Raw genomic sequence first — 17,437 nt, forward strand, 5'->3', positions numbered from 1 at the left:
CGTCGGCGAAACGTCTTTCGGCGAATCGTCCGGTCACGCGTTACTTTCCTTAAGTGCTAATGAAAAGCAACCGCTAAAACACTTTAGTTTTGGACACTTTCTCCAATGATTTTTTTCGAAAACTAGCTTAGCAAGCTCGAAATTAGCCGAGTCATCAAACACCCGCGGGTTGCTTTGCAAACACTTTATTACACAAATAACATTGTTACTAAAATAGTACCTTTGCAGCAAAACCAGTGTCACAATAAATATCGGTTGACGTGTAATAGCGACATTCTATTTCTATGGCATGCTTTGAATACGTTATTCATTCAAAGGGCAAATGAAGCGGATGAACGGATATGTTCAGGTCGAAGAAAAGTGGATTGAAAATTTGAAAACAAACAAAAACAAAGTGTTCAAAATGGCCACCCTTTGTTTGCTCACCATTCTGGACCGTTAACATTCCCCTCATAAGAAAAGTTTGAGTAATTACGCAAGCTTTCCACCGTAGCTGAAGGAAGAAAAAGAGCATAAGCTACGTTAGCAGCACTTTTGAAATGGCGGATGATGACAAAAGGCAAAATATGAAAAGGCACAAAATTGCGATCGAGTCAAAAAAAAGTGGACTGGAAAATGAATGCAAATACAACAAGTGCAATTTCAATACACGGAAAAATTCTTTTTTTTTTCGTGTCATACTAGTCATTTTACGTCAAATGAAAATATACATTTTGTTTTTACTCCAGAATCCTAACAACGGTCCAAATCTCGTTTCTTATATAACCTTGGTTATGGGAAAGAGCAAAAACAAACAAAAAAACAAAATCGGTCTTATTTGTATACAGTAGTTTTCTTTAATGCACGACAACCAGCACAAAGCAGCATGCTTTAAAATAAATCCACTTGAACCGGGAGGTCCGGCAGCCAATGACGGCCGTCGGCCCCTCCCGTTTCGACCGCCGCTCGCTATCACGGCAGCCAATGAGAGCAAAGAAACGGGTTTTGAAGGACATTTTGAACGGCTCGTGCTGGTTGCGATGCGGCCCTAAAATATCGCAAGATACAAAGTGGAAAAAACGTCACTTGAGACCAACAAAAGACTCAAAAACGTCACGACGTTTGGTTGAATGGAGCTCGTGTTTGGCCGACGGAGGAAAAACGTGACCGGACGTTTCGTCGAAAGACTTTTGGTCCCCGGACGTTTGGTCGACCAGACGTTTGGTCGCCGGGTTTGCTCGCTGTCAAATTATGACCGAGAGTTTACTGTTGATATTTTGATATTACATATTTAGATATTAAACTCACTCTCTCTCTCTCATGATTATAATTTTGAGAGCTGGTTTCAAAAGTAACAACCCGGCGACCAAACGTCCGTTCTACCAAACGTCCGGGGACCAAACGTCCGGGGACCAAACGTCTTTCAACGAAACGTCCGAGTACCGAGGAAAAAAACGCAAACGCCATTTGAGTACGGAAAGAAAAAAAGTCGTGAAATGAATGCCACCTTTTTTGAGAAAGGGGGGCTCCTAAGAGGAACCCGGGGGCCGAGCCGAGTACTCTTCGTTCTCCGACTCGCTGCTCTCTTCTTCGTTCCTTTCTTGGTCGCTGCCTTCTGTGCTGAGCTGGTCGAATCCCTGCCGGCTGTAACCTTTGTGCGAGGCAAAGAAGTTTCCCAGATTGAGGCTGCCCACCGTTTTGCCTGAACAGAAAGGAGGAAAGATGTCAAAAATGAGGTTACTGTGACCATTATAGCCCCCAAAACAAGCTCGTTTTGGAAAACCTACTGAGAAAACATCTAGAAATTAGTTTTTCTGTGAAAGTTTGTCGTAAAAGAGGCCGCATCGTCTCTCAAAAAGGTGCTCGACTTCATTTTCATCATCTTATTAGTCAAGAGTGTCAAACTCGAGTTGGTTCGCGGGCCGCATTAACGTCAACTCGATTTTACTCGGGCCTTTTTAGATATAATATTTAGATTTTTTTTATTTCGGATTAAAAGAACTGGATCAAAAGCCCTAAGTATTCTTTTTTTTATAGATATAAAACAATGTGTATCTTGTGTAATATTTTTATATATTTATTATTTTTGAATTTAAAAAGGATTTTTGAACTAAAAGCACAAAAGAAAAAAAAATGGATAAAAAAATTGCAATTCTTGATTTAAAAAGGGGAAAATCAGGAAATATAATATACATCTATACTCGTCATTTGAATTTGATCCAAAACAGAAAGTCGGCACCCATGATTTGCTTTCTCGGGCCGCACAAAATGATGCAGCGGGCCAGATTTGGCCCTTGGGCCGCCAATTGGACACCTGTGTTATAAGTAGTTTGTGTTTCAAAAAAAGGATCCTTTTACTGCCAACGGTGCTTAGTTTATTACAAAAATACTAATTCTTGATTTTGAATTAAGGCTACAAAAAAAGTACAGTAATCCCTCGAATATCGCAGATCATGTAGACCACACGTGGCCGCGATAATCGAAAAACTGCAAAGTAGGATCACCCCTATTATTACTACATACTGTTTTCACGCAGTAATAATAGGGGTGATCCTACATTGCGTTTTTTCGATTATCCCGGCCATGTCTGGTCCAAATGATCCGCGATGTTCGAGGGATCACCGTAATTCTTTTGTAAGTGACCTACCTCTGATTTTTCCCAAAATCCCTCCAACAGAGCTGGCCTCAGACTTCACCTCACTCTGATCTACATGCAGATGAAAAAAGCAATTAACAAAGAGTTTAGGTGTTCATTTAATTGATGATTTTAGGCACAAGTAAAAATTCCGTTTGTTTTCGCCGACTATTTTTCCTCTAAATAAATGTCTGTTCCTTTTAAAAGGAAAAAGTCAGATGGAAAAGTGAAATACATAACAGAATAATGTGGTGGTGGTCCTAGTCCATACGTACTGTTTTTTCTCCAGCAGACGAAGACCCCGATGGCGACAACGAGAGCAAGCGGGATGAGCAAAAGCACGGTGATGATCACCGGTTGAAAACCTTGTGCCTTGCCTACAATTTTTTCCTTCTCTTCTTCTGGTGGCTTCAAATGTTGGGACAAAAATGGCTTCGGTCCAACCGCTGTCGTCCTTGACGTGTTGCGCTCGGGCGTCACCTTAGTTTGGATAAATGTCTCAATTTCTACATGGAGAGAAATTGATGTGGGAGAAAAAATGTCAGGTCATTTATTTGAGAAATTCATTTCTGAACACCCGGTGTTTTTTTTCTTTTATTAATAAAAAGGATGAGACCACATATTGTATACAGAATCACATTCTTTGAAAAAAAATGGAGTTTTTTCAAGAACAAAAGTGCGACATGATCTGAAAACATAGCTCCAAATCGACATTTATTGAATTGAATGATGTTTGCTCCCCACCTTCAAGTGCCTGAACTTCAATGCCGGCCTTCTTGACGGAACGATGTGCTTCTGTGAGAAGAAAAGTGAGGAAAAGAAGTAAAAATGTCAAATGTAACGAGAATTGGAAAGCTTCAGAAACCAAAAAGTAGCTGCCAAAGAAGAAGAGCTCACTTTCTGCAGTAAACTTGAAGACCCTGTTGCTAGTGGCATCCCCCACAAATACGCTGCCATTTTGGGTGACCGCAATGTCGTGAGGCATCTCAAACTCCTGAAAATGCATTTAGTATGCATCATTTCAAAGTCACCTGGAATGAGTGGCCAGCCAATCGCAAGGAGGCAAAGGAGGCAAACAAGCAATCAGTCATATCTTAGCTTGCAAGCAAACCGGAAGACCCGAAGAAAACCCACGCAAGCCCGGGAGAACACGCAAACCCAGCTGAGAATCGAACCCTGGACCCCAGAACTGCAAGGCCGACGCGCTGATGCGCTAACCGCTTTTCCACCGCCCTTCTAACGTTTAATACTTTGAAATACGACAACCGGAAGGCGTCGCCATTTTGTTTACCGTATTCTTGGGGCTGAAAGTATCCAGGACGTCCTTGGTGGCGTCGTCGATCACAAAGCCAATGGGGGGAGGCAAAGTTTCCGATCCGGATTTCCCATTCACGGCAAAGAGGACGCCATCTCCGCCTGCACGCAAACGCATCAGAAATGAAGCTAAAAAAGTAGCGCTCTCTGGACAACGTACTACAACAACATCCAGTATATACAACACGAATGTCCCTAAGCCCGCCTCACCTCCGGCCGGACTGAAAGCGATGGCGTAGAGGCTGTCTCCAAACTCCTCCTTTTTGATCTCCTTGACAAACTCTCCGGTTTGAGCGACGAAGCACTGGACGCGAGCGTTCTCCCGGTCGGCCACGCACACTTCCTTTCTCCCGGGCGCAAACGCCAGGCTGTGAGGGATCCGGAATGGGATGCGCCTTCTCCGGTCAGATGAGCCTAAGTGGTGACGCAATTTTCAACCGTCAACACCTTATTTTTATTTTATTTTTTCTCTATTTGCAACAACTTTTCGACTGTTTGAACAGTTTTAACTCAATGGCTGCCATTGACAGGGAAGGAAAGCCAATCCACTTTAACGGGGAGGCCTGGCAGCAATCATTCGATTGATCCCAAGATTTCCAGGATTGGACATCTTATCTCTGTCCAAAATTAAATTATAGTTATGATTTTCCTTCAGAGGGCCAATTTCTGTCAATATTAATCTAAAAAAACAAGCTAAAATGTGTCCAACTAGTTTTCTGAGGCCTTAATAACAATTATTTTGCATTTTTATTTGTTTCATTTACTTTTTCCAAAACTGCCATTATATTAATAGTTTGCTTTTGAACCAAAAAAAATTGTTCAAAGTTTTTAATTCTTGTATTTACTATTCAGTCATTTTTCTTTTTTATCATTTACAGTTTTACGAAGAGAAACAAAAAGGGAAAAGAAAATATTCAAAAGTATAAACTATTCGTTGTAAAAATAAAATAAAATGAAAGTACAAAATGCTAAGTATTCTCTGATTTTTATATTTCTTGCTCTCGAATTGACGTCTACAGAAATGATATTTCCGCAAGAAATGTCAAAAGTCGATACACCTGATTGACTTTTGCGGCCCGCCAAAATGATGCGGCGGGCCGGATCTGGCCCCCAGACCTAAGCTTTAAGACCGACCACCCGAAGATATTCTTACCGGCTCCCCACTGGGAAATATATCGTCCGTCCGCCGAGAATTTCACGATCCTGGCGTTGCAGTAGCCGTCGGCCACGAAAATATTGCCGCTTTCCTCGTCCACCGCCACGTCGGTGGGCTGACAAAAATGGCTGTGGCTACTTCCTGGCGTGAAAGGCTCTCCCAGAGATAACAGGACTCTGTCGTTGCCATCGCTGCTAACTTTTAAAACCTGACAATAGAGAGTCCAAGAAATTGACATTTCAAACCTACATTTTAAAATGCTCTTGCATTGTTATTTAAAAAAAGCAGAAAAATACCATTCTAACACTTTACCATCAGACATTTACTGTATTTTCTTGCATATATACTGTATTTGTCGCTCAAAAAATGATGATGTTTTTTATTCCCTATTAAAACCATGAATATGGAGGTGAAAATTATGAGTCAGGGCGGCTTATACGAGAGAAATTGTAAAATTCAACCATTTTAAGGCAATTTTAAAAGTACGGCGGCTTATACGCGAGAAAATATGGTCATTCAAAACACTTGTGCGAAATAAATTGTAAAATTCAACCATTTTAAGGCAATTTTAAAAGTACGGCGGCTTATACGCGAGAAAACTCGGTCATTCAAAACACTTTCTACAAAAGGCTTGACACAATGTTTTGCACGTGAAAGTTGAAAAATGTATTACAGGCCAAAAATCTTCACTTATTGGTAAAAAATATATATTTGGTACAAGGTCAAAAATAAAATACCTGATGAAGAGCCACATCTGTTACCCAGTAGTTATTGTCTTTGTCTATTGTTATTCCGTGGGGTAAGTAAAACCTGCAAGATTTAAAAAAAAAAATGCATTTAAGAATGTTCTAAATCTTTCAATATTTCTGGAATTAAATGACACTTTTTGGGCACTTGGGTGACTTACATATTTCTTCCCGAGGCCTTGAGGACGTTGCCGTTATCCGCGTTAACGACCAAAATGGTGGACTGTTGAATAGGTCCAAGAAATCTCTTCCTATACATAGCCTGGGCGTCAAAAGAACTGAAAAGGCGGATGGCAAATGTCAGTCACAAAATCTAGTCAAACCTCGGATATATATTGAATTGGAGCTACAAAAACGACATCAACATATATACTGTATTTTTCGGACTATATCTCGCGACCAGCCAAAGAATACACAATGAAGATGTGTAAAAAAAAAAGTGTATGTAAGTCACATTTTTGGGGACCAAGAACAAACATAAGTCAAAATTACAATAGTAAAATTGAGAACAACAGGGTAATGAATAGGCATCTGTTTAAAATAATCTTTTTTCAAATAACAATAGCCTTAAAAAAAAACCAGAACTGGCTTTTTGGGGGCTACAAACAAAAAAAACACTAGTATTGGTCGCAAGCCCAGCCAAACTATAACAGGTGTAACTTATCGTTCAGATAATACATCACTAGCAAAGCTATATATATATATATATATATATATATATATATATATATATATATATATATATATATATATATAATTTATTTTTATTTTTTTACGATATTTGTCATTACCATGTTGAATTGACAACAACTTACTCGGCACCCCAGCGGTGGTCACCTCTGTGGAAAATGACCAGGTTCGATTCCGAGTCGACGGCGAGTCCGGACACCTGACCCAGCTGGAGAGAATTCTGCGGCCACGTTGTGTCGTGCTGCAGATGCAAATCTAAAACAATAGTTGAATTGCCAAATGAGAGCCGACATAAACAGACGGTAAATATCATTACGTCATACTTTACGAAGGAAAAAAGAAGGAAGTAGAAGAGGAAAATGAATTTCTGAGATCAGAATTTTGAAGATGGATGACGCAAGAGCACAGCGGGGACGGCTGATGGTCTGGTTTCCCCCCAGCCGTGCACAAACCTGGTCTTTGAGACCGCAGCTGGCTTTTTGCCATCTTAGGCGCGGTCTCCAGCTGATGGAATTTGTGGACTCGGTTTCTCATCAGAACGGGGCGCCTTCCGCTTTGGGAGGCTACGGAAGAACCGGGAGGGCCCGGGTTTTGCTTTTGGATTAAGCTACGGATCTGAGCCACCAGCTCGGGCTGGGCCCTCTGCGTCTCCACGGCACGGTTGGACTTTGGAAGGTCTACCGCGTCCTTGTTAGGGCCCAGAAGCTGGGACATTAAAGAATAGAGATCGCCTGCGCGAGAGAGAGAAAAAGAGAAAAAGGAAAGAGATGGGAATATAGGAGGAAGGAAGAGAAAAGTGTAAGCTTTATTGCAGTAACAGGGCAAAGATGGAAAGAACGGTATTATAATTAAAAACAAAAACAAAAAATTCCCCCCAAAAAAATATCTGCGATGTCGTGAAGCCACGATATTTGAGGGATTACTGTAAATATATATATAGAGCACAAAAGGAGTTCATGCGATTGGATGCACTGGGTGGGAGATATTTGAGTTTACAAATGTCCTCTACAGAGGACAAATTTGAGGAGGATAAGAGACTGTGAAGTTAGATGTAATGACAATTCAAAGTCTTGCTTACCCTGATCAAAAGGCTGCTCTTCATTGGTTGAATCTGCGGTGGATGTGCTATCATGGCGTCCTAAGAGAAGAAAAAAAAAGAGTTGGTGATAAACAAATTAACTCATATTTTAATTTTTATAGAGAAGAGGGGTGAATACAATGTATTTCATTTGGGGTTGCACTTATAGCCCTCTTCCAAAAATTAAGAAGTGAATTAATTCCCCTCCAAAATGTCATGACATCACGTATATTTCAAACCAGAAAAAAAGTGACAATAAAACGTTTGCTTCCCTAAAAAAAGACAAAAACAACGACCAGCATTGGCATACTTTCAGCCTTTGCTGAATTATTTTATGAAAATTTGGAAACTACTACAGCTTCAACTGACCATCTCATCCATATTTAATTTCACAATAATTATTTTTTAAACATATCACCAACAAAATGGCTAAAAATTGAAACGCTATTATGTTGTGTACATTTTTTAGAGGAGAAAAAAAAACATGTCCGTAGATTTTGGGGTAGCGGGATTTTATCGCATGTTTGCACATGACATTAATGCCAAAAAGTACCTGATTCATGTCCCATATGCATCATAGAGTTGATGTTTTCAGGACTGACGGCGATGGGAACGTTGGCTTCGGCCGGAATGTGTTGAAACAATTTGGCCGAGCCGTGCTTCATGCACGTCATGAATGGTACGGCGTGTTTGCTGTCCATGTAGTACATCATGTAAAAGTTGCACATTTCATCATTGGAAGAACCCCTGCAATAAAAGAAAAAAAAACGCATGAACTAATATCACTAACCACCCTTCTTTACAATTGATTTTAACTACAAAAAAATGGTTGTTGTCTTGCCCCTTCCTTAAGAAGTAAAAGGATTGGGATATAAAGTGCAACTTACCCAATATATGTTTCTGTGGTTCTCCCTTCACCAGTAAACATGCATCTGGCCGCCAGCATATCGCCGTACTGCACATCCACGTCATGGTTTGCGGGATAGAAAGCCTGTGGAGACAACCATTTTGGTCAAAATGTGCAGGTTACATGAGTTGGAATCTAGCATCTTTTTCATAACACTCTTTTAGTTATTGGCCAACATCATGTCACATTGAAGCAAAATTTGAGTTTGGGCTCAATGGTCAATGTACATGAACTTTTACATCATTTGGCTATTGATTTTGATTGTTAATGTGAAATATTTTCAAATAAAACTCTAGCAATCTATTGCCTTTTATGTCTATTTGGGTTATCATTAACTGACATTAACATTTTTGGAGTGGGAAACTGCAATTTTTTTTTATATATATTTTCATCTATTTTTTTTCATACCTGTGGTAGTTGAGGAGATTGTCTCCCAATTAGAGTCCACTCTCCATTTCGGACCCTGTAACCACTGACCACTTTCCCTATTGGAAAAAGATTGAATAAATAGTAAGGTTGGTCAATTGGTGACTCTCTCTCCATCTTCTGTTGCTTGAAAAATACAAATATTTTTTGACTTACCCAAACGATGCGTGTGGGTCCGAAAGGCAAATGGGTGAATCGGATATGAGGTGTAGTCGCAGGCCACGTCCGCATTCGTAACTAATGAATAAACAGTAGAATTGAGTTTTTTTTTAAAGCTGACGGAGTGTGGAATTGATTTTTTTTAAGTGAAAAATAACGGCCTACCTGTGTTTCCTGGCTGTATAACAGTGCCCACGGAACCGAGCAAGTATATACCGGCGGTAAAAGGCTGCCTGCAAAAGACAAAACGTTGCTTAAAGCGGTATTGAAACGATCTGGTGTAGGCTGAGCATACAGTAATCCCTCGATTATCGCGTCTTCACTTATCGCCAATTCACTACTTTGCGATTTTTTCCACTATTAACTATTTTTTGAAAAATAATATTTTTTTAAGGATCATAAAAATGTGAAAATCCACGCTGAAACTGGTAAGCGGAAGTCACTTTTACTACATTTTTTTTCTTTTTTAGTTCATAAAAATTTGATTATTTTTATTGTTACTACAATTAGCACAATTTTTGGGAAGTACAGTAATCCCTCGATTATCGCGTCTTCACTTATCGCAAATTCACAACTTCGCAATTTTTTTCACAATTAAATTTTTTTTTAAATATTTTTTTAAAGTTCATAAAAATGTGAAAATCCACGCAGAAACTCATAAGCGAAAGTCACTTTTACTACAAAAATGTTTTTCTTTTTTTTTAGTTCATAAAAATGTGATTATTTTCATTGTTATTACAATTAGCACCATTTTTGGGAAATACAGTAATCCCTCGATTATTGCGTCTTCACTTATCGCGAATTCACTACTTCGCTATTTTTTTCCACTATTATTATTATTATTATTATTTTTAAGTTGATAAAAATTTGAAAATCCACGCTGTAACTCGTAAGCGGAAGCCACTTTTACTACTACTAGGACTCAGCCCTGAATAAAAAAAAAGTTATAATTGGGGTTCCTACTGTTTTTACTCTACGGGAACTCCAAGACTTCCAATGGGAATTACAATTTACTATTGCAATTCTAAGAAAACACAGGAGTCTCAACAAAGCGTTATTATTGAATTGACTTAACGATATTTTCCATAGGAAAAAAATAAGATACGCACGGGGTGGAAGTCATTTCAAGAGTGACCCCTGAGCAATCTTTATGGTGATCTGTACAAGAGGGGGAAACAATTATTTCAAGTGATTAGAATGCAAAACAGACGGACAAAACAACTCAATACAATTTTACAATACTCAAGTGTAACATTTTTAGGCTTAAGGCAAATGATTGGGGGCCCATGTTATTTCATAATACTTTGGCTTTAAAGCTGGGCTCCAAAAACATCAGAACCAAAATACAATTGCATCCAACTCACAAAGTCAATAATTAATCATAAATTAATCATGAATGATTTAGTCAGTCATGTATCACTACCAATTCGGAACAGCATTTTTTTAGCATTTTTTATTTGTGAGCACATTTACAAATTTATAGTCTTACCTTGGAAAGCAGTAGCGTCTCCATAATGAATCTGCAGCACAAAGTAAGAAACTCCTGAACTGGGTCCAACTTTAAAGCCGACATCTATCAAAAAAGAAAGACAAAGTCAAAATGCAGGAAAAACACAAGTTTGGCTAAAACTATCAAATTCAGTGTCAAAAAAGTACCTTTTGGTAGTTTCTTATGCGGCGCGTTTCGTGCCCAAGCATACAAAATGGACGATTTATCCTCACAAGTTCCCTGTCCACTACCGCAGTCCCTAGAAATGAAAAATGTCGCAGTCTGTCAATTATATACCGACAAAAAAACAATTTCATACAACAATTTGCAGCAATTTTAGTATGTGATATAATTTTGCGATCGAGAGGAAAAACATTGGCTAGACCTTGAAATATTTTAACAGTGCCTAAGGCAAAATTATCTTTTAAAATGGCTGACTATTAATGACGAACTGCTGTTGTTTTTGTTGCAGTCCAAACTGGAACGTTATGGGGAAAAAAAAAAAAATCTCTCAGTCAGTGAGAATGAGAACACACATTTTGGTAAACAAATATAATATTATTTATTACTAAGGAAGAAAAGTAATAAATATGATTAACTTGAATTGAATTGAATGCTTTTGTTGTCATTATACAAGTATAATGAGACGTAAACACAAAGAACAGCAAAAAACAAACAGACAAATAAATAAAAGATCATAAATAGTACATGAATAAATAGGTAGTCAACATAATAAGTAGCCACAACATAAATAAGTTGGCAAGTGCATAAATAACAACAACTAACAAAGAAATGAACAGATAATTAATTAATTAATAATAATGAATAAATAATCAATAAATAAGTAGTTAATATAATAAATAAGTACAGTCGTACCTCTACTTACGAAATAATTGGTTCCAAGACTTTTTTCGTAACTTGAAAATTTCGTAAGTAGAGGTGTACATTATATGTAAATTCTCTCATTCGTTTCACGGTCCTCACACAACTACCAACTAAACCCTTTAAAATTAAAATTTTGCATGAAAGATGTGAGGAAACACACAAAAATTAGAAAATTATAAGGAATTTATTCAAAATAAAATAACGGATAAGGAAATGCATTTACTTTTTGGGGGATTTCGTATCTTGCATCTTATTCGTATCTCGAGTCACTCCTTTGCATATAAAAAAATGTGTAAACTGAAACGTTCATACCTAGAGGCATTCGTAAGTAGAGGTATGTAGTAGTCAACCTAATAAATAAGTATTGAGGTCCCTAAGCAGGCTGAAGTAATGCGATGAAAATTGTCAATATGTCAATAGTAGTCTAACGAAAAGAGATAAGACATAAAAATGAACAAATATGGAATAACGGTTAAATAAATGAGATTTTACCAGTAGTCGGTAGTGGAGACGGGGCTTCTACAGCCAAACAGCAGCATGTGATGGACTGTCTTCATACTGGCTTGAGGTATAAAGTCCACTGAAAGGCCACAATATGGTTAAGAAAATAAAAGACTTAACCTGAGAAGATAACTGAACTCAAACGGGCTGTCAGTTAAAATAGATTATATTATTATTCTATGATTTTCACATGAATCTTGTGCTCATTTTTGAGGATGAGGACGCCAATTTGCTAATAGATGAAACACGCTTTTGGGAGTACTAGACTTTTGATAAATATGATTACTCACCTACGTATAAGGTATGCCTAGTGGGCACAGGAAACGCCATGCAAAGGTAGGTGTCCGACTAGAGTGTTAAAAAAAATGCAAACAATATAAATCTAAAAAGCAGTTCAATGAGGGACATTTGATTCCATTCAAATTTAAAGTGATTGTGTGTACCGGCCATTGATTTTTTTTTTTTAATAGAGTAGCCTTACGTCATCTGGGATGACGGCGGGCATCCGAAGATCCATGGAGAAGTTGGGAGAGTTTGTTGAGCCTTGTAACCTACTTGGACTTGACAAACAATCACCGGAATCGGATCCGACACTTTCTGGAATCCTGGTATGAAACATTTTCAAATTACAGGCATCCGATTTTAATTGGATAACGTTATTATAACCCATTTTGACAGACTACATTGAACAGGTCTATTAGCTCAAAGCTCATTTCATGGACAACCATAAGAAATCTCTTCCTTATCTGATTACCAATGACCAAAAAAATTGCTATTTTCTTACCGTTTGGACCTGTAGAGCGGATTCAAGGATTCCTGGCTATAACTTTTACAAACCAATGCGAGCAGCATCACACATAAGCCACGGCGAGCCATCGTGGTTGCGGTTTTAATCCCTGCAAAATTGGGACGGTAACTGTTAGCCGTGACCTTTGAAAAAAAAAATGCAAAACTCCGGGAGAGTCCGTCGCTACCTCGCTAGGTTTGCTCCGAGCCAGAAGATGAGGAAGGTAAACTGGAAGAATGGAAGCACTCACTCTGTAGGCATGATTAGCCGTTGGTTGGGTCTCCACCAACTGGGGAAGAAGATGCACATAATTAGAACATAATTAGTACATGGGCCTGAGTCTAGAACCGGGGTGCTCAATACGTCCATCGCTAATACGCTATTGGGAGGTCGCATGATGGTAAGAGTTGATCCAAGGATTGGATTTGTAGTAAAATTTTATATGGGGCTTGAGCTGGGAAACAGCACCATCGCGTGTTCAAACACGATTACTACATACCAACTACACTATGTTGGTCTTGCTGGCATCAGGTTTATTAAAATGCACAAAGTTGGCTCCTTGAAAAGTGGATCTTTCATCAAAAAACTTTGAGCAGGACCTGACTTTTTATATTTTTATATTACTTATTTATGTTTTTACTGGGAAAACGCACTTTGTGGAGTAGCACTTGTCAATTTTTCCCAATTTGGAGTGACTACAGATCGACTTTACGCAAATGAATCAGTTTACATCCCTGCTGTACGGAGCTTACTTCCATTTCTACTCAAGCTATTGACTGACAGTGTAAATAATTCAATGACTGCGCTTCAACTGTTGTGAAACAAGCCTAGAGTAGACATTGTACCGTATGAGGAAGGCGCAAGGCAGGCCAGACCGTGTTCAGATATCCACAAATAACTTATTTTACTCATTACAGGCCGATTGTACATTTTTAGGTAGGCTCAGCACTGCTTCCTTTTTCTTTCGTATATATTTTTTATTAGTCAGATGGCTCAGTTCCATTTTAAACAACAGTTTTGTGTAATAATTTAGAATACACCTGATCATAGTTGATTATGATTTTATAATTTACTGCAGAAAATGGAAAAAAAATCCAATATGTAGCTCTTCAGGGTCTCTATATGAGTAGAAATTGTGTGCTAGCGTGTCCATAAAAGAGCCATTTGCTTTGCTTTTTTTTCATTCATTCATTTTCTCAACCGTTTATCCTCACAAGCGTCATGGGGGGTGCTGGAGCCTATCCCAGCTACTCTGGGGAAGACCCTGAATTGGTTGCCAGCCAATCACAGGGCACAAGGAGACAAAAGACTACCAATCATAGCTCAGGTTAGGCAATTTAGAGTGCTCAACCAGCTAGCCTAGCATGTTTTGGGGATGCGCGAGGAAACCGAAGTACCTGGCGAAAACCCACATAAGCCCATGGGAGAACATGCAAACTGCACACAGTGAGGACCCATCCGGGATCGAACCCTCGAACCCAGAACTGCGAGCCCAATACACCAGCCACTATTCCACCGGGCCACATCACTCTCAATGTTTTACCGAATTAAAACACAATCACATCATATCCGTACTACACTATCTCCGTGCCGTGGGTTATGACAATTGCATCCGTTGCAATGGAAAGGATTCATGTGTACATTTTTCAAAACTACGTGATGCCGAGGCAAGATATGATCGCTATGAGTCATTACTGTGTGACTCATCCATAACAACAGTCAGGTGGAAGTAACAGGGGGAGGAGGCGACTGAACCGCACAGTGACGTCCTGACATCCCATCCTAAGGGAGGAGATGGAAGGAAACTATGGAAACGGGGCCGAGTCTGTTCATGAAATGCAGCACGTCTTCTACGAGAAAACACAATAACAGACACCATCCTACCTGTAACACAATGTTCAAATGCATTTGACAGGAAGGAACGTCCAGCTGAACTAGCTTGAAACCGTTTACAAAATAAATACGATACGTTAAATGAGGTGAAGATTAGGCTACAAGTGCGTTGTTCGCATATTTTTTTTAAATACTCGCCAATTGCGAGGTATTAATTGTGCAATGTCTTGAGATTCTGCAAGACTTCACGGCGTAAATAAACAGGAAGCTGCTCAACGCTACGAAATAGCCATTTTAAACTGTTGAAATAGAGCCACTAATAAACATTTAACAACAGCTGGGTAATCATACAAGCTGAATTTATTTATCTAATCATAAGACGTGCGTATGTAACAAGTAAAGACATTGGATAAAATAGCTTTTGGTAGGCAAAATGGCATATTAGCTCATTCATTTGGTAGACTATATAAACAGGTTATCCATACAATAGATTGTTTTATTTGGGTAAAGTAAATATGAACGAGAGATTACCTGCACGCCGTTTATGTGCTTGTATCGAATGTAATATGATGGTGACTTCAGTCATGCTAATGGAATAATCTTGTCAGTAACAGAGATACATCCGCCTCAATTCCAAATTATCCCAAAATAAAACATCCCAAAACGGATTAAAATTCGTCATTATTGGGAAACTTTTGACCCCAGCTTGTTTAATTAAGAAAAATAAAAACTATATAAAATACATTTACATTATTTTGCCGTGAAAACTACTCTGCATCTAATTTTCAAAACCTAATCCAAACTGCTTTCTTTTACTCTGAAGATTTTAAAGGAAGCGGATGTTTTTTTCCGGTTTGCACAAAGCTAGTCAAATTGCAAGAAATCTTTACGTACGCTGCAATAATGGCATTATGATAAATGGTTTTCAAACCTTTTCAACTTGTGAAAAGGTTCCTTTTACTCAGTGGGGTTTTAGGTAAGTAAATTCACACGATCTGTTCGTTTTCCCCATTTTTAAAACGATGCTTTCCGGGTTTTTAACAAGCCAAGTATGGCTTTAGATTGCTTCTATAAGCGTAACGTGAAATACAGCAAGCGTAAAACGTGCTCCATAATCGTAATGTGAAATACCGCAAGTGTAAAACGTGTTTCATGCAGCGTACGTATTACGTTTCGAAACGTACGGTTGCAATTCACTTCATGTTAGAAATCTGCCACTATTCTCAACCAATCAGGAGGCGTGATGCAGGGCGAATTCTGATTGGGTGCTTATTGTCCAGTTTTAACAAGAGGCGGGGCATCCTGCTTTATTTTCAATCCACAGTGGTGGCATAATATGCACTATATAAAGTACATTAATGTATTTTTTTTGAAATTTTAAGACATAATCATCAAAGCTAGCAGGCCTTTTCCTCGAATGAAGGACCCTATCGAATAGTTTTTCATGATACAGTAGGTTTTTCCTAAAGTTTTAAAATGTTTTTTACTGTTTAATTGAGTTGTTTATTTGATGATTTCAGTACAACATGCGTCATCAAGGCAGCCTTTCAATCTACCAGAGGACTTTAGTGGTGGCCGTCTGCCTTGGAGTTTTGCTCCTGAGCAACATCTTGATCTATCTGTATTTGGAATCTGTGTATCAGTCAGATGGACAATCATTTTCCTCCCACGATGGCTGTTTGGCTCAACATTTTAAAATGCCAACCATGAAGAACTGCACCCCTTGGCTTAATTGCACCCTGATCCAATCAGATGTCCGCAAGCTGAAGCTAATCGGCCACGGTGGAGTAAAGAAGGTCCCGCAGATGACTTTATTTTTAATTTTTGTGTAAAATCGTGCAATCTTTTAACCCGCATTTTTGCTTCTTAGGTTTACTTGGCAGAATGGAAGGGTCAAAAAGTGGCCGTGTCCAAATTGTCCACTGCGGATTACTCTGAGGATTTTCTCCATGGGTTGTCCATGTTAAAGGCATTGCAGGGCCCACGGGTGGTGCAGTTGGTGGGATTTTGCCTGGAAAACCACACCATGGTCACCGAGTATCACCCACTGGGGTCGCTTCTCAATTTGGACGCAGCGCTGGCACGGGACCAGCAAAAACGCCGCGACACTTGGCGGACGAGGCTGATGTTGGCCATAGACTACGTCGCTATCCTCCATTACCTGCACAACAGTCCGGCCGGGCGGCGGGTAATGTGCGATTCCAACACGTTGGAGAAAACCCTTTCCCAATTTTTGCTCACCAATGACTTCCACTTGGTGGTGAATGACCTCGACGCGCTACCTGAGGTGGATCCATCCAGGGGTTTGTTGGTGAAATGCGGTCCTCGGGAGCTCAGAGGGGACTTTGTGGCGCCAGAACAGCGATGGCCGTTGGAGAACGTCGGGACTCCTTTTTCAAATGAACTCATGCGCGAGTATGATGAAAAGACGGATATCTGGAAGATCCCAGATGTCGTTCAGTTCCTGATAGGAAAAGTCGCTGCGGGAGATTTGATACACTTTCATCTCTTTGAGATTCATAAAAAGTGCAAGGCAGAAGAACCAAAACTCCGTCCTTCGGCGTTGGATGTTTTGATGATTTACAAGGCACTTTATAGCAGCATGGCACGGGACAACGCTCTCTCATTTCAAAATAAGAGCAGTGTTGCCCTAGTGACTTGAAAAGATAACTGGGAGACTTGATTATTTTTTTAAAGTCTGTTACTTTACAAATTGCTTCGTTTTAAAAGCAACTCACGTCTTACATTATTAGTAACGTTTTGCCAATGCTTTATGGGAAGGTACTAACAGCATATTCCCTATTGAATACATGGAATAAAGGTCATTTGATCAGATTATTGTGGTTATATCA

At 39.2% G+C, this 17,437-nt stretch overlaps 2 protein-coding genes across 7 annotated transcripts; one reads left to right on the forward strand and one right to left on the reverse strand.

Moving 5' to 3' along the window:
• Positions 1–169: 169 nt before the first annotated feature.
• On the reverse strand, positions 170–15,237 carry pam (peptidylglycine alpha-amidating monooxygenase). 4 transcript variants are annotated; one of them, XM_077622011.1, is made up of 27 exons: positions 15,117–15,237; positions 12,940–13,041; positions 12,750–12,861; positions 12,447–12,570; positions 12,256–12,313; positions 11,957–12,044; positions 10,747–10,838; positions 10,580–10,663; positions 10,200–10,248; positions 9,256–9,323; positions 9,088–9,168; positions 8,914–8,990; positions 8,486–8,589; positions 8,152–8,345; positions 7,599–7,658; positions 6,973–7,251; positions 6,646–6,775; positions 5,992–6,108; positions 5,822–5,894; positions 5,082–5,292; positions 4,139–4,342; positions 3,906–4,030; positions 3,512–3,608; positions 3,359–3,409; positions 2,890–3,120; positions 2,627–2,686; positions 170–1,681 (listed from the first exon to the last, which is right to left on the reverse strand). In XM_077622011.1, the coding sequence occupies exons 3-27, from the start codon at positions 12,839–12,841 to the stop codon at positions 1,509–1,511; spliced, it is 2,922 nt and encodes a 973-aa protein (XP_077478137.1). In that variant the 5' UTR covers positions 12,842–12,861; positions 12,940–13,041; positions 15,117–15,237; the 3' UTR covers positions 170–1,508. The 4 variants fall into 4 exon arrangements, with proteins under 4 accessions (XP_077478137.1, XP_077478139.1, XP_077478138.1 ...); XM_077622013.1 differs by having other exon boundaries at positions 13,003–13,041; positions 15,117–15,153; XM_077622012.1 differs by lacking the exon at positions 15,117–15,237 and adding an exon at positions 14,637–14,836.
• A 126-nt stretch (positions 15,238–15,363) lies between these two features.
• Positions 15,364–17,420, forward strand: pomk (protein O-mannose kinase). Of its 3 annotated transcripts, none has more exons than XM_077622022.1 (3): positions 15,364–15,561; positions 16,229–16,381; positions 16,456–17,420. In XM_077622022.1, the coding sequence occupies exons 2-3, from the start codon at positions 16,283–16,285 to the stop codon at positions 17,245–17,247; spliced, it is 891 nt and encodes a 296-aa protein (XP_077478148.1). In that variant the 5' UTR covers positions 15,364–15,561; positions 16,229–16,282; the 3' UTR covers positions 17,248–17,420. The 3 variants fall into 3 exon arrangements, with proteins under 3 accessions (XP_077478148.1, XP_077478146.1, XP_077478147.1); XM_077622020.1 differs by having other exon boundaries at positions 15,365–15,561; positions 16,106–16,381; XM_077622021.1 differs by lacking the exon at positions 15,364–15,561 and adding an exon at positions 15,879–16,037 and having other exon boundaries at positions 16,106–16,381.
• The last annotated feature ends 17 nt before the right edge of the window (positions 17,421–17,437 follow it).

The sequence above is a fragment of the Stigmatopora argus genome, chromosome 16 (genome assembly GCF_051989625.1).
Source record: "Stigmatopora argus isolate UIUO_Sarg chromosome 16, RoL_Sarg_1.0, whole genome shotgun sequence".
Classification (NCBI taxonomy): domain Eukaryota; kingdom Metazoa; phylum Chordata; class Actinopteri; order Syngnathiformes; family Syngnathidae; genus Stigmatopora; species Stigmatopora argus.

Bases quoted from the DNA above. Each gene is read 5' to 3' on its own strand.
- pam (XM_077622011.1), bottom strand. From the start codon at position 12,841: ATGGCTCGCCGTGGCTTATGTGTGATGCTGCTCGCATTGGTTTGTAAA. The intron at 6,776-6,972 runs GTTTGTGCACGG...CTATTGTTTTAG, and splicing joins GCTGCGGTCTCAAAGACCAG to ATTTGCATCTGCAGCACGAC. The intron at 4,031-4,138 runs GTGAGGCGGGCT...GTTTGCGTGCAG, and splicing joins CGCTTTCAGTCCGGCCGGAG to GCGGAGATGGCGTCCTCTTT.
- pomk (XM_077622020.1), top strand. From the start codon at position 16,112: ATGCGTCATCAAGGCAGCCTTTCAATCTACCAGAGGACTTTAGTGGTG. The intron at 16,382-16,455 runs GTCCCGCAGATG...TTTGCTTCTTAG, and splicing joins GCCACGGTGGAGTAAAGAAG to GTTTACTTGGCAGAATGGAA.